The 12996-nt window shown below is 38.0% G+C and overlaps 1 protein-coding gene across 3 annotated transcripts; it reads left to right on the top strand.

Moving 5' to 3' along the window:
• Positions 1-3727: 3727 nt before the first annotated feature.
• Positions 3728-12144, top strand: kdm8 (lysine (K)-specific demethylase 8). 3 transcript variants are annotated; one of them, XM_042505270.2, is made up of 9 exons: positions 3734-3855; positions 5795-5932; positions 6049-6527; positions 7554-7735; positions 8492-8624; positions 8750-8800; positions 10436-10585; positions 10691-10783; positions 10868-12144. In XM_042505270.2, the coding sequence occupies exons 3-9, from the start codon at positions 6072-6074 to the stop codon at positions 11030-11032; spliced, it is 1230 nt and encodes a 409-aa protein (XP_042361204.1). In that variant the 5' UTR covers positions 3734-3855; positions 5795-5932; positions 6049-6071; the 3' UTR covers positions 11033-12144. The 3 variants fall into 3 exon arrangements, with proteins under 3 accessions (XP_042361205.1, XP_042361204.1, XP_042361206.1); XM_042505271.2 differs by lacking the exon at positions 5795-5932 and having other exon boundaries at positions 3728-3855; XM_042505272.2 differs by lacking the exon at positions 5795-5932 and having other exon boundaries at positions 3789-3958.
• The last annotated feature ends 852 nt before the right edge of the window (positions 12145-12996 follow it).

Here is a 12996-nt window from a genome sequence, read left to right as displayed (position 1 = left end):
GGAGACTTTTAGGAAACACAATCAATTCACTGATGATCAAAAACAAACACATAGCACTCATGGTTATAGTGAAGATTAACTGTCAACTGATTCAGGGGGATTTAAGTATTAACACATCAGGGAGAACAAAAAAGTACAGCCCAATTAGGAATAAACAAAAATACTGATTTTCTCAGAGGGTCAGAGTGGGTTGAATGCTGGGATTTAACGTTCATTCTTGACCAGCAGTCAGCGAAAACAGTCTCACCACATGGTCCGTTCAGTAAATGCCATGGAGCTTTCATATCACTACAATCCTCCTCACCAATTCAGGCAACCCCAGTATATATGCTTACAGTATATATGCTAAGCTAAGCTAACTTGGTCTAAGAGTTGTGATTATCTAACTCTTGGTAGGACAGCAAATCAGAATATTTCCTAAAATGTCAAACTATTTCTTTAAGATACAAAGCCTCTCATTTAGGTGGATTTTTTTTTAAGAAAGATGTGAACAACCATCTTGAAACAAACAAAAAAAAACTGTCAGTTTGTCAGAGCAGATTAAAGGTGTTTAGAAAACCTCTGCTTGATTCTTGAAATCACCAAAACACTTCACAAAATAGTGCCATTGGAAAGGATGCATCATCAGAATTTAAATTCTTAAAATATAGTTATCTATGAATGAGTCCTAAATCCCAGAAATGAACATTTTAGCACTCCTGGTTCCCTTGTCTAGAAGTCAGTGGGGTTTTTGAATGGGTTTTTAGTTTGGAGCCTGAAAAAAAGGTCTGTGGTTAACACAAGAGACTGTCACACTCTTTACTACGGCATGAAATTTGTTATTTAATACCCTGCTTGTAAATTCTGACGCCTTTATTTTGCTGTAAAAAAGTTGCTTGCTTACAAATTACAAGTAGCTAAATAAAGAACGTCATCAGTCTTTGCAGCCTTTGCATTATCTTGTTGGAAAATAAAAACATGTAAGTATCCTTTTGTTCACCGAAGATCTTATATTCTGCAATAATCCAAAATCCAATGGAAAATCCCATTGGCTTTTTGTCAAGGGAACCAGAGTGATGCTAACTTTTGAGTTGCCCAAATAAATAAAAATGTGAAAGAAGAAAAAAATTGCACACAGCATTTTAAAATGAAATCTTTCAATATCTTCAGAGCGACACCAGCTAACGAGGCCCTGGGAGGATCGGATAGAGCGATCGCAATCCCCTTCCCCATAAACATTGGAAAGGTCACTGACCCCTGCCGATGGAGAGTTGGGAGGACGACCTGCACATGAAGTCAGCGCTGACAGCACTGGGAGGAATAACATCGCTGGGCCTCTGACCTTCAGTGTAGCCCCACACCGTCTTACAACCACAGAGTCAGACACATCTGAATAATACATCGGTCTCTCCTGCTGGGACTACCCCCACCGCTCACACAAGCAGAGAAACACAACACAGCTTTCACATCATGGTGAGAGTTTGTCTCCCAAAGCATCCTGCACGATAATGAACACATTGTGTTTGACCAGCTAAAGCCAGGTCCCACTACCTTCCAATATGTTTATTAACAGACTTTTTTTTAGCTGCAACGTGAGTTGGCCCAGATGCATTTTGCCCCAAATTCAATTTAAATTGATTGTTATTCTGTTTTTATGTTTATTTTTTCTGTGCAGATCAGCCAATCAAACAGATTTTGTCTCCTCTCAATCCTTTCCTTTATTCCTTTACATTCCTTTTGTAATTACCTTTTTTTCTTGCTTTCCCTTTATTCCAAAAGCAATAGTAAAGGCTTAAAAGAGAAGGAAAAAAGCAACACTCTGCAGTTTTGGCCTCTACAGCAATTTCTCACCTCCATGCGAGTAAGTGAACAATAGCTTGAGCCACGAGAATTCTGCTGTTTACACAGCAAGAATGAACAGAAATGCATGAAACATTTGAAAATCCCCTGTGATTCCCGTAAAGGCGGGCTGTCTCTCTCTTGTCTCCATCTGCTTTACATACAGGGACGGCTCGGCGGTTTGCACTGAGATTATTTGAATTTCATAGAGTGTTTGACATTTGATAATGGTGCCTTGTGTTTATAGATTCTAGATTTTCCTGCCCCAGCCTAAGGGTTTCCTATCATATTTGTTCAGGTTTCTCCCCCACTCCCCCCACAAAAGCAATTGAATATACGAAAAACTCAAATATCTCTGTGTGACATCAAAGACAAACCCAATTATTGTTTTAGCTCCGCGTGAGGAGATACATATCAATCAGCCTTCTAGGAATAACTGTATTTACATAAAACATTCTGAGTAGCAGGAGCAATGAAAAGAAGAGGGAAACAAATATTTGTGTAACCATTATTTATTATGATGTAAAAATTGTTGTCGCATAATAACTGGAGTCTGTTGTTCACCTGTTGATAAACAGATTTATTATTTATTTAATGTGGCTTTTGTGTATGTAAATCAGGCCGTGTTGTTGCAGGAGCGCTGTTTTATTTTAATTGACTGATTTTACTACAGTTGGTTTATAATCTGAAAAAGAAAGAGAGATGCGAGTGCAGCTATGAGGCTGAGAGGTTGTGGACAGATGTGACAGTGTAGGAGCAGAGTGTAGGCGGGTGCGTGCACAATATGATACTGGCAACATATGACAAACACATGCATGTACTCTGTGTGTGTGTGTGTGTGTGTGTGTGTGTGTGTGTGTGTGTGTGTGTGTGTGTGTGTGTTGACAGGTAGTGCAATGCAACAAAGTAATAGTACTATGCTACAGTACTTAAGTATTTTTTGGGAATACCTGTGCTTTATTTGAATTTTTATATTTCTGTCAACATTCACTTTTACACGACATTTCCCCATCTTAGCAACCTACTACAAAAAGGGAAGGAAAGGACCGACAGAAAAATGGGACAAAAAGGAATGGGAGGGAAAGACAAACTGGATTTTGTTATCAAAATCCTTTAAGTTGTAAAAAAAAAAAAAGTGTAAGAGTAATGTAAGCTCCATTTTTAAGGTGGTGGTGTATGCTACTGAGAACTAAACTTAAAAATTCTCAAAATTCTGACCTCTAGCTTTTTCATTGACAGCATTTACTTGTACTTTTACTTTACTTAAGCACACCTATATTATTTGATACTTAAGTACAGTAGCCTAAACATCAGACACTTTAATACTTTTACTTAAGTAATATTCTAATAGGTGTCATTTTCTGGTGAGAAATGTGTTCTTATAATAATGAATAATAAACTTTATTTTTTTATACAAGGATGCAGCTCAAAGTGTTTCACAATAAAAATGCAACACAAAAGCAAAAACATAGCAAGACTAGATAATCAAAAGACAGTTGGTGATAAACAAAACATAAAAATGCAGGTAAAAATGTACAAAGTATAGAGACCAGTCTGAATGGTTAATGAGAGAATTGGTATAGAATAATAATTACAAGAATTACATTAATTGAACTTTTATTCAAGTATGGCTTTCAGGAAGGCTACTTCACCCACCACTGGTCTTCTATATAATTCATCATGTATGCGCAGAGGTTACCACCCTCTACTGGAGCACAAAGTGAATGCATATCACGTTATGCCACAAAAGTAAATAAAAATTTTAAAAAAAAACGTCGGCATGCTAATAATTGCTCAAAAGGTAATAACTCTGAGCTCACGCATTTTTGCAGCATGTGAGAAGCTTTTTATTCCTGTTTTGGACAACTTGAACGTAGCGCGGAACTAATGTTCTGTGCTATCGGCGTTCCAATCCGGTGTGTTTTTGTTGTCACACCGGCATTAAAGCTGTTTTCGTGGAGGCAATTTTTTTTGCTGAATTAAGTCTTTTGATTCAGAGATAATATTGGATTAACGGTGTAAATTTCGTGATATCAGGTAGATAAACCATTTACCGTATTCGACTGAGCTTTAGCTGGCACTTTTAAAATAATGCTTCGGTTTTCCTGCACATGCTCTCTGGTTTTGAATTTGTCTAAAGGTACCTTGCAAATTAACACGCGTTTGCACCTGTTACTTTATTTAACTTCAGCAAATTTTGCTTCGTTTCCAACTGCTGGCTCTAAATGCCACATTTAACATGTTCCTCAGGTTGCACAATAACGTTACATTGGAGCTGTGGTTGTTGTCATTTCCGACTACTTCTGAGACGCTTTACCAGCAGTCTGTCCATGAGACGTCAGAAAAAGAAAACGTGAGAAGAAATGACATAGTTTTGCATAAACATAAAGAATTTAATGGTTTATATTTAGCCATGACTATTTTATTTTATTTTATTTTTTTTTTTTTTTGTATTTGCCAAGGAAAGCAGGATCAAACTTAATGCATTTAGCCAAATCTTCCCATTCCAGGTGTTTGAAGGGATACTAAATACACAAAATGACCATTTGTTAGTCAGTTAGTCATTATCTGTAATTTATGAAGAAAACTTTCCTCACATGCCTCCACAGAAAGCGAAGAATAGAACTGTATTGATTTTTTGATTGACTGGGGACCATATCATAAATAAATAAATAGAATAGGTCCTATTTATATATGTTCTAGGACAGGATAGAATAAATAGGAAGGTTTTTAAGCAAAAAAGCAAGAAGTACTGAGCATACGACTGAATAAATGAGGCTTGGATTACACTGCATGAGCTGAGTTTTAAATAGATGTTTTGATGAAGTTGCAATTGTGCTGTTTTTGAAGTTGGTCGTTAGTAAATCAAGTTATTTGCCGTTTACTTTGGAAGCATGCAAGAAAAAAAAAGTTTTTTTCACAAATTCAAGGTTACACAGCTTGACTAAACCTGATATACAAAAAGTCATTTTTGAGTGGAGTGAAGGGCAAAATCATGCATATGTGTATATATATATATATATATATATATATATATATATATATATATATATATATATATAGGCACTTAACATAGAATAAAATTAAATAGAATAAAATAAAAAATAATAATAACATATGTACAGAGTACAAACAAACAAACAAACAAAATGCCTAAAAGATTAAAAGGAGCAATAAAAAAGAAAAAATGTGGAAATAAGTGTGCAAAAGTGAAGATGGACTTTATGTGATTCAGCCTTGCAACAACAAAGCTGACATCAGGTCCTTAAGAGCATCTCTTTATTCTTTTTTTTAACTGAGATTGAAGACTAAACATAATGAACAGAGTGGATACACTATCCATTCTAAAAATGATGTTTTGTAAAAATGACACTAGAGTCCAATGTCTTAGTTATTTCCTCCCACAGTTGAACTAAAGGTGAACTTTCAGTGACGGATCACTCTGCCCATCACCCTTAATGACTTCCATAATAATATTTGACAGTAGGACTGTAATTCCCCTGAATAAATGGAATTTCTTCTTGTTTTATATTTGCAAAATGTGCATGAAGTCAAACGTTGCACAGTTGTTTCAGCTGATGTGACTGTGCAGACTGGTGTGACTCCTGTTTGAGGGCTCTGCTTGGTCATAACTGTCCTGTCATTGGTGATTACCTCAGGTATGCGGCATATTAAATGCAACCATTCATTTGGATACTGCTCGGCCTGCCTCAAAGTTCACAAGGCTTCATTCTATACTCAAATGGATCAGGTGCTCAGAGTTGGCTGCCTTGTACTTTGGCTTCATTTCCAGCTTCACAGAGCATCCAAACATGGATGGAGTTGCATGTAGACAGAATTGGCGGTTACAGATACCATGTGACAGAGCGGCATCACCGTGCATGTGTCATACTCGCAATTCTGGCTCATGATGTCCTCACCTGTGTTTTGTGGTTGCCAGTTTTGAAATTAGGTGTGTACATCTGTTTCATTGCAGCACAGAAGCTCTCAGTGACAGAAAAAGCAAGTGTCCCCCTCGTGTATGTGTGAAATGATGTCGGGCAGTTTTAGCTAATTGTGGACCCATGACCACCTGAGCTCAGAACAAGTGATTAACTGACAACCTTTGCCTCCAGTGAGTTTTTAAGTAACTTCCAAACAGTGAACATGTAAATAAAGCTGTGCATCATCATTAAGGATTCAGTCTGAACAAGTGCTGCCCTAACTCACCTCCACTGTCTGTCCACACAGAATAAATAAAGACCCTCTCATCAATGGCCACGCTGTGGTCAAAGATCTCTGCTGTTCTGCCGCATAATGAGGAACAGTTTCCACTGCAGTTCAGCGACAAAGTGGAGTCAAGTGTGGTGGAAATGCTGAAACGGTCCACGCGGCAGCTGTACAGCGACACTACAAGCACCAGCAGAATGCTTAATGCTCAGATCATTTTGGACTATTCATGGGAGAAACTCAACACAGGAACATGGCGCCATGTGGACAAAGAATGGAGACGTGTTTATTCGTATGGATGCCTCTTCAAAGTGGCGGCTCTGTGTCATAAAGATGCTTCAGCAGATGAGGTCCTGCAGGCGGTGAGGACTTGTGACATGGGTTTGCTCATGGGTGCAGCCATCATGGATAACATACTTCAGGTCATTGTTCGGATTCTGCAGGATGAAGTCAGGAAATCCTCTAAAGAAGAAGAAGAAAGTGAACATGCCCAAGTCAAGGTTAGTGGTCTTTATTTAAAACACACATTATTTTATGTGATGTTGTCACTTTAGTTTTTTGCAAGTTATTAGGTACATCAGAAGCACCATCAAAAGTCTTGAAACGGGGATAATGCTTTGATGTTTCTGTAAGATTTTAGTTTAATACAACTTTAAAATATTGTTTTTCTAGAATTCAAAAGGCCTAAATTTTACCAAAAGCTAAAGTATTTTCTTATCTATCTAATTAAAAAAACAAAAAGGAAGGAACTCATAAGTGATTGTCATTAAATAAAATGCTTTCTGCTGGTTTCATTTAGGTGACCACTAACTTAAGGCTGAGTTGTCTTAGCCACGGAGAATGACATAGTTAGGTCGTGCTTCCCTAAGCTTTAGAGAAGCGGTTTTATGTGGCACAGCCACAACCTTGATTCTCAGTGCTTTAAAGCTTGTGACAATCAGTAACCGATCAGGACATTTTAGAATAAGCTTTTCGGAAGTTTAAGGGAAGTATTTCCTTTGTCGCCCTTCATTTTCTGGCACTACATTAAATGTCACTGAAGATCAAGTGCAACAAACGCTCAAATGTCAGATCACTTTGTTTAGATGCCGTCGAACTCGAGATGGAGAGTTTAGAGCAAAGTTGGCAGGATTTTCTGGATTACATTGTTATTCACCCAGATTTATCAAATATATTCAATTACCTTACATAATTATGTCTATTTCCACTCCAGAATGGGACTGCAGCCAACAGCTTCTTTAATTTGCCAGTTATTTTCCTAGTTAATCAATTAATTGGTCAGTTAAGTGTAACGAGAAATCACCATGAAGATCCTTGTTTTGCAGTCTTTTTTACAGTCTAAAACTGAATGATATTATAAGACAAAGAAAATACGCCAAACCTTAAAAAGCTGAAAAATCTATGGCCCTTAAGCTTACAAAATTACTTCAGTGATGTTTTTGTTGTTGTTTTTTCCCTTCAAGTTCTTTATTTTAGAACTGAAATAAAGACTTGACTAACCCTTGTTGCTTTGGCATCATTAACAGAGGATAAAGATCGAGTGCCCACGCAATCAAAAAGTTCCTGCAATCAAAGAAGAGTTGTCAGTTCCCAGGATAAAGTGTCCTTCACTGGAGAGCTTCAACACAAACTACCTGCTCCCCCTCAAACCAGTGATTTTAGAGGGAGTCATTGAGCACTGGCCCGCCCTCAACGAACACCCCTGGAGGTTTGTTTTGTTTTAGTGTGTGTTCTTGTTCAATTTAAGAGTGCCATTTTTTGTGTGTAGATGACATCACTGTTAGTCATTTTCCCAGTTATGAAGCCATTTTCATAATGTTGAACTCATTCAGCCTAACTCTCTATTAAAGGTTTGACAGAAAATTATAGATTAGTTTAAATATGTACATTTTCATTTAGAATACCACCCACATTATTAGTAATAGCATATACACCTGTTGGTCCATCATGGTTAAACACTACATTGTTATCAGACTGATTTACACTTGTGATGCTAGCTGAGTGCACTTTACAGAGCTGAGAGGACAGAAAACCTGCAGCACTCTGGCACCGAAGCACCACTGACATGTAGCGTGCAATCAGTTGGTGACCTGGTACTATGATGTGTCATGTCAGTCTTAATTGCCCTAAAATGTGTGAAGAACATAAACTGAATTTGGGTTGGTTTACCTGTCACAACACTCCCAATTCCTGACTCTAATGTCTGACACCAGAGTCTGATAGAACTGCCTCTCCTTTTTAAGATTATCCTTCACTGTCCTCCCTCTCTTTGCCGACTCCTGACAGCTGACTATTCACTCTGACATCTGACATACGGCTCCTGGCATCAGCTCTGGTGGTGGAGGAGGACATCCAGAAGTGCACACATGACATGTTTTTGAGCATTGCTAGAATCCTGAATGACCATTGTGTGCTGTTGTATTACAGTACTGTTTAATTCATTCATTTTCTCCCTCCCGCAAAGCATAGAGTACTTGAGGTCTGTTGCTGGCTGTCGTACTGTTCCTGTTGAAGTGGGATCCAGGTACACGGATGAGGAATGGTCACAGACACTGCTTACGGTCAATGAATTCATTGATCGATACATTTTTAATAAAGTAAGTGCATCCTCATCAAGTTTTGCTGCCGTGCTGCATCATTAACATGAGCAAAGAAAAATCTATACGTGATTTCTAATGCAGTATTTTGGTTTTAATTTGCTCCGCGGACCAAAATCACCCAGGACGGAGCAAAAGGTTTGGGCTATCTTGCTCAACACCAGCTTTTTGATCAGGTATTGTATCATCTTTTCTGACTGCATGATTATGGAAATGATTATTAATTTTGTCAGCTTTCCAATTGATTATTCAGCTTTATTTTTTGGCTCCATGAAGAATTGAATTCTCCTCATTTCCAGCTGTAAACCTCACACCACGTTGCTTTGAACAGTATTGACTTTCTAGTCCCAATTTTACCATACAGGTCAATAAATTGTCTTGATTAGACTTTATGAAAAGGGCACCTTGTCAGGCTAAGAGCTGGGTATTTTGGGCTGTTTGATAGATCAGAATGAGGCCGAACTCAGATGTTTCAGATTGCATCCTCATCCCTCAGGAATCACCTGTAATCTCCTAGACGTATGTTAAATATTATGTATCTAGAAACTGATTTTTTTTCCCACACAAAATGCAAAAATAAGACAAGACATTAAATCATTACATCATAAATAATTTATAACATCAACAAAATTAAATAAAACAAAAGCAAGAGACAGCAGCAGCTATCTTGCATTAATAGTGTCACCACATTAGCACATCTTCAGAGTAAACCAGTAAAGCCCATAAACTAGGCACATAGTAATATATGCAATTGCAACTGATTTCTTTGTTTAATAATTGCTATACTTATTTTCTTTTTAAACCTTACCCTACTGGTAACCTGGGTAAAGTATCGTGGTAGTTTATTCCAGGCTGACAGAGCTCTGTACATTACAGTTTTCTTTAAAGCATCGGTCTTAGGTTATGGTAATGGAAAGCTTCCCGTGCAGGCATGTCTGGTGTCACGATGCTGTCTATCAGAAGTGTGTGTTAGCTGTGAATATGGGTGTGTAGGTTTTCTTAAGGCACAGATATTTCTTATGGACTGGATCAGGCTGCATGCCAGTCTGTCTTCCACTCTCATCCATGACAGCCTGGCAGCCCCAGGCTGGGGTACCTTTTAAAGTTTTTAAAGTGCCTTTTTAAGTTGTTTGTGCCTCACCTAAGCCACAATTAAAAACACAAGTTCCTTCTCAGTGCCTGACCCATTTTGCAGCACCCATTCCCCTCTCATATATAACGAAAAGTCCATATCCCTACCCACCGCGGGAGTCTGGCAACTAGAAGCACGCACAATGTGCCTAATCCAGTTACAGTCCGACGAAGGTGTTTACATGACAGGGCAAATCGACTTCTAATCGCATTATCTAGATGTGTTAGTCTGACTTTGAAAAATTCGATGTAGTATAATTTAGCACAGTCTCAGGAACAACAGGAATAGCGTGTATGCAGAGGTGTTTTTAAACAGTAAGGTTTTAGTGAAAATGCATGTGTTTGGAAAGTATGGAGTATACTGCAGATGGATACCTGAGTGTTGGATCATACTGCATGAGTTGTGTGTGTTTGTGAACAGATTTTTTTATGGAGTTTTTCTGTTGTTAAGTATGGACCCCCATGACCCCTATAAGAATTTTGTCCATTTTAGGATTCTTCATTCACTGTGAAGCCATGCAAAAAATAAAACTAAATAATTTTAAAAAGGTTTTCAAAGTTCTCTTCCTGGATTCAGTGTTACATGGATGAGTAATAACAATACAAATGCTTGTCTGGGAGGTGAAGTAGTCCTGTAAATACCCACCTGATGTGATTTTGTTTGTTTGATGTTACCTTAGATACCAGAACTGAAGGAAGACATCCGCCTTCCTGATTATTGCTGCCTGGGCGAAGGAGATGAAGATGACATTACTGTGAACGCGTGGTTTGGGCCCAGAGGTACAGTGTCTCCTCTTCACCAAGACCCTCAGCAGAACTTCCTGGCTCAGGTGACGATATCAAGGCTATTTTATGAATCTAGTTAGTGTCAAAGACCTGTCACATGATCGCAGTTTGTTTACCTCGTGGGATTTTTCCCCCTGTATATACATCAGGTTGTGGGAAGCAAATACATTCGCCTATATTCCCCCGAGGACACAGACAAGCTGTACCCTCATCAATCACAACTCCTTCACAATACCAGTCAGGTACGATTGACAGTCCTCAGAGATAGTACATGTGGAGCCTGCAAATATATGCAGCATTTCCAATTTCTGACTCCTTCCACACAGGTGGAGGTGGAGAATCCAGACACAGAGCGCTTCCCGGAGTTTGCCAAGGCTCCCTATCTGGAATGTGTGTTGCAGCCGGGAGACTTGCTGTTCATACCTGTTCGACACTGGCATTATGTCCGTTCCTTAGAGCTCAGCTTCTCTGTCAGCTTCTGGTGGTCATGACTGCAGATCCATAATAAAGAGTTATTTTTGTAGAGTAAAATTTAAGCTTAGCTTGGTTTTCTGATTCTGCGTAAGGAAATCAGCTTGGTGTTTTTAACTAACCCAAGGCTAATTCTCATAAATCTTAGGACAAACGCTGATCACACAAACCCTTGATCCATGAACAATGAACACACACTGCTGAATGATTAGTTTAATTGTGCTGCTGATTATTGCAACAACATCTATTGTGTGCAAAGCTATGCTAGAAAAAAAAACAAAGCAAATGAGCAGTTAAAACTGTTTGTGCTCATTTCATCCTGCATATAATTATGGAGGGTTGTTAGTCATCTAATTTGATAGGATATGTTTCTCTTTTCAAATTGGCATATTTAATTGTGTTCTCAACCTTATTCCTACAACTATCCTCAGATGTGTGATTTCCATAATTCATGGAAATGAGGCAAGTCTTCAAATTTAATAACCGAGTGAGCTACAGGTACAACGTTGTGGTAATAAACATGGTTCTCTGGTTAAACTGACAGTCGGAGGCAATCAAGCAGGTCACAGATGAAAATTAATAAATGAAATGAATTAATCCCCTGGGAACAGACAGACTTTGAAATTAAAACTGTCTCACTGGTTAAGTACGCTGACAGTACAAATCTTGTCGAGCTCCAAAAACACAACACCTGACTACAAAGACAGCAGCACTTCATCTCACATTTCAGACGTCTGACAAGCCCCAGTCATGTATCCCGTAGGTCCATTTCAATCGAACCCTCTAATTAGAACCATGAAGTATGTGAGGATGTGACACAATTAACTACATCAGCACTGATGTACACATTTGATCTGCTTTTCGACCAAATTTGCAGCTCAAGCAGTGTTCTGGGAAATCAAGGCTATGCAAGGCAGAATACTTGTAAGAAGAAATGTGAAGAGATGTTTGGGAACATAATAATCCAAGAAAATGTAATCAAATAACATTTTTTTCTGATTTTGAAAAAAAAAGAGAATTTTGAGTATGAACAAAGAAAGTACAAACTATGATAATGTGACTAAAACAAGCATGCAGTTTGCTGCAAGTGTAAAACATAAATTAGGTTTAAAGGAATACTTAACCACCCATATGATAATTTGTGTATCATTTACTTTTCTAGTGTTTTCTTTGAATTCAGGAATTTTTTTGTATTTTATATTGTGTAATACTTAAATAACAGACTATGTAAAGATGAGCGCAGCAACATATAAATAGACAAAAACGACAGACAAACAACAAAATAAAAACTATTGAGAAAACAATAACACAAAACAGATAAACTATAAAAAAAAAAAAAAAGAAGTACGACACAGGCTCAAACTATGCAGGAAATGGCAAAAACAGGTCCAGCAAATACTGTGATTACGAGTTTATGTGTGTGTGAGATCGGGATGATGAGTGTTCTTCTCGCAAGCCTCTGTGGTGAATGATGAATCCAAAAAGGGCGAACATTCTTGATGAATATAACTAAAGGAGTGCCGCACTTAACTAAAGCAAAACTATATCGAACATCCGTTTACAAATTCTCACACAACCCCTGCTGTATAATCCAAGTCTCGTTTATCCAGTGGTATGTTCAGTGCTTCCAGTACTTCCCAAACATATGGTCACTCTTCGGTCAGTCTTCATTTTGATGAATAATAAAATAAACTTAATGAGCCACAGTGGATTTTACATGAATAGGTTTATTGACAACACAAATGAGATCCGAGAAACTCATGGTACCAGAAACTTAGAATAACAGACTAATGATTCAGCCTGATAAAGTGTATGTCACACATCGTACAGCTGTGTCTGGCACTGAGTCTGAAAATCTACAAGGTCTTGATTTTACAGTATTTTAACCTTTGGACACTTTGGAGCCTCCTCAAATGCCTGCATGCAGACAGTGAAGGATTTTGGAAGTACCTAAACTATGAGCTTAGATGGATCATACATTCAT

This window comes from Plectropomus leopardus, chromosome 18 (assembly GCF_026936395.1).
Source record: "Plectropomus leopardus strain MGB_pleo_1.0 chromosome 18, ASM2693639v1, whole genome shotgun sequence".
Taxonomy (NCBI): domain Eukaryota; kingdom Metazoa; phylum Chordata; class Actinopteri; order Perciformes; family Serranidae; genus Plectropomus; species Plectropomus leopardus.
This window is presented reverse-complemented; position numbering and strand designations above follow the sequence as displayed.

What these genes read in the sequence shown, in the direction of transcription:
- kdm8 (XM_042505271.2), top strand. Translation starts at nt 6,072, where the DNA reads ATGGCCACGCTGTGGTCAAAGATCTCTGCTGTTCTGCCGCATAATGAG. An exon ending in CTCAACGAACACCCCTGGAG is followed by an intron (nt 7,736 to 8,491) that starts GTTTGTTTTGTT and finishes CCTCCCGCAAAG; the next exon opens with CATAGAGTACTTGAGGTCTG. An exon ending in TCCTTCACAATACCAGTCAG is followed by an intron (nt 10,784 to 10,867) that starts GTACGATTGACA and finishes CCTTCCACACAG; the next exon opens with GTGGAGGTGGAGAATCCAGA.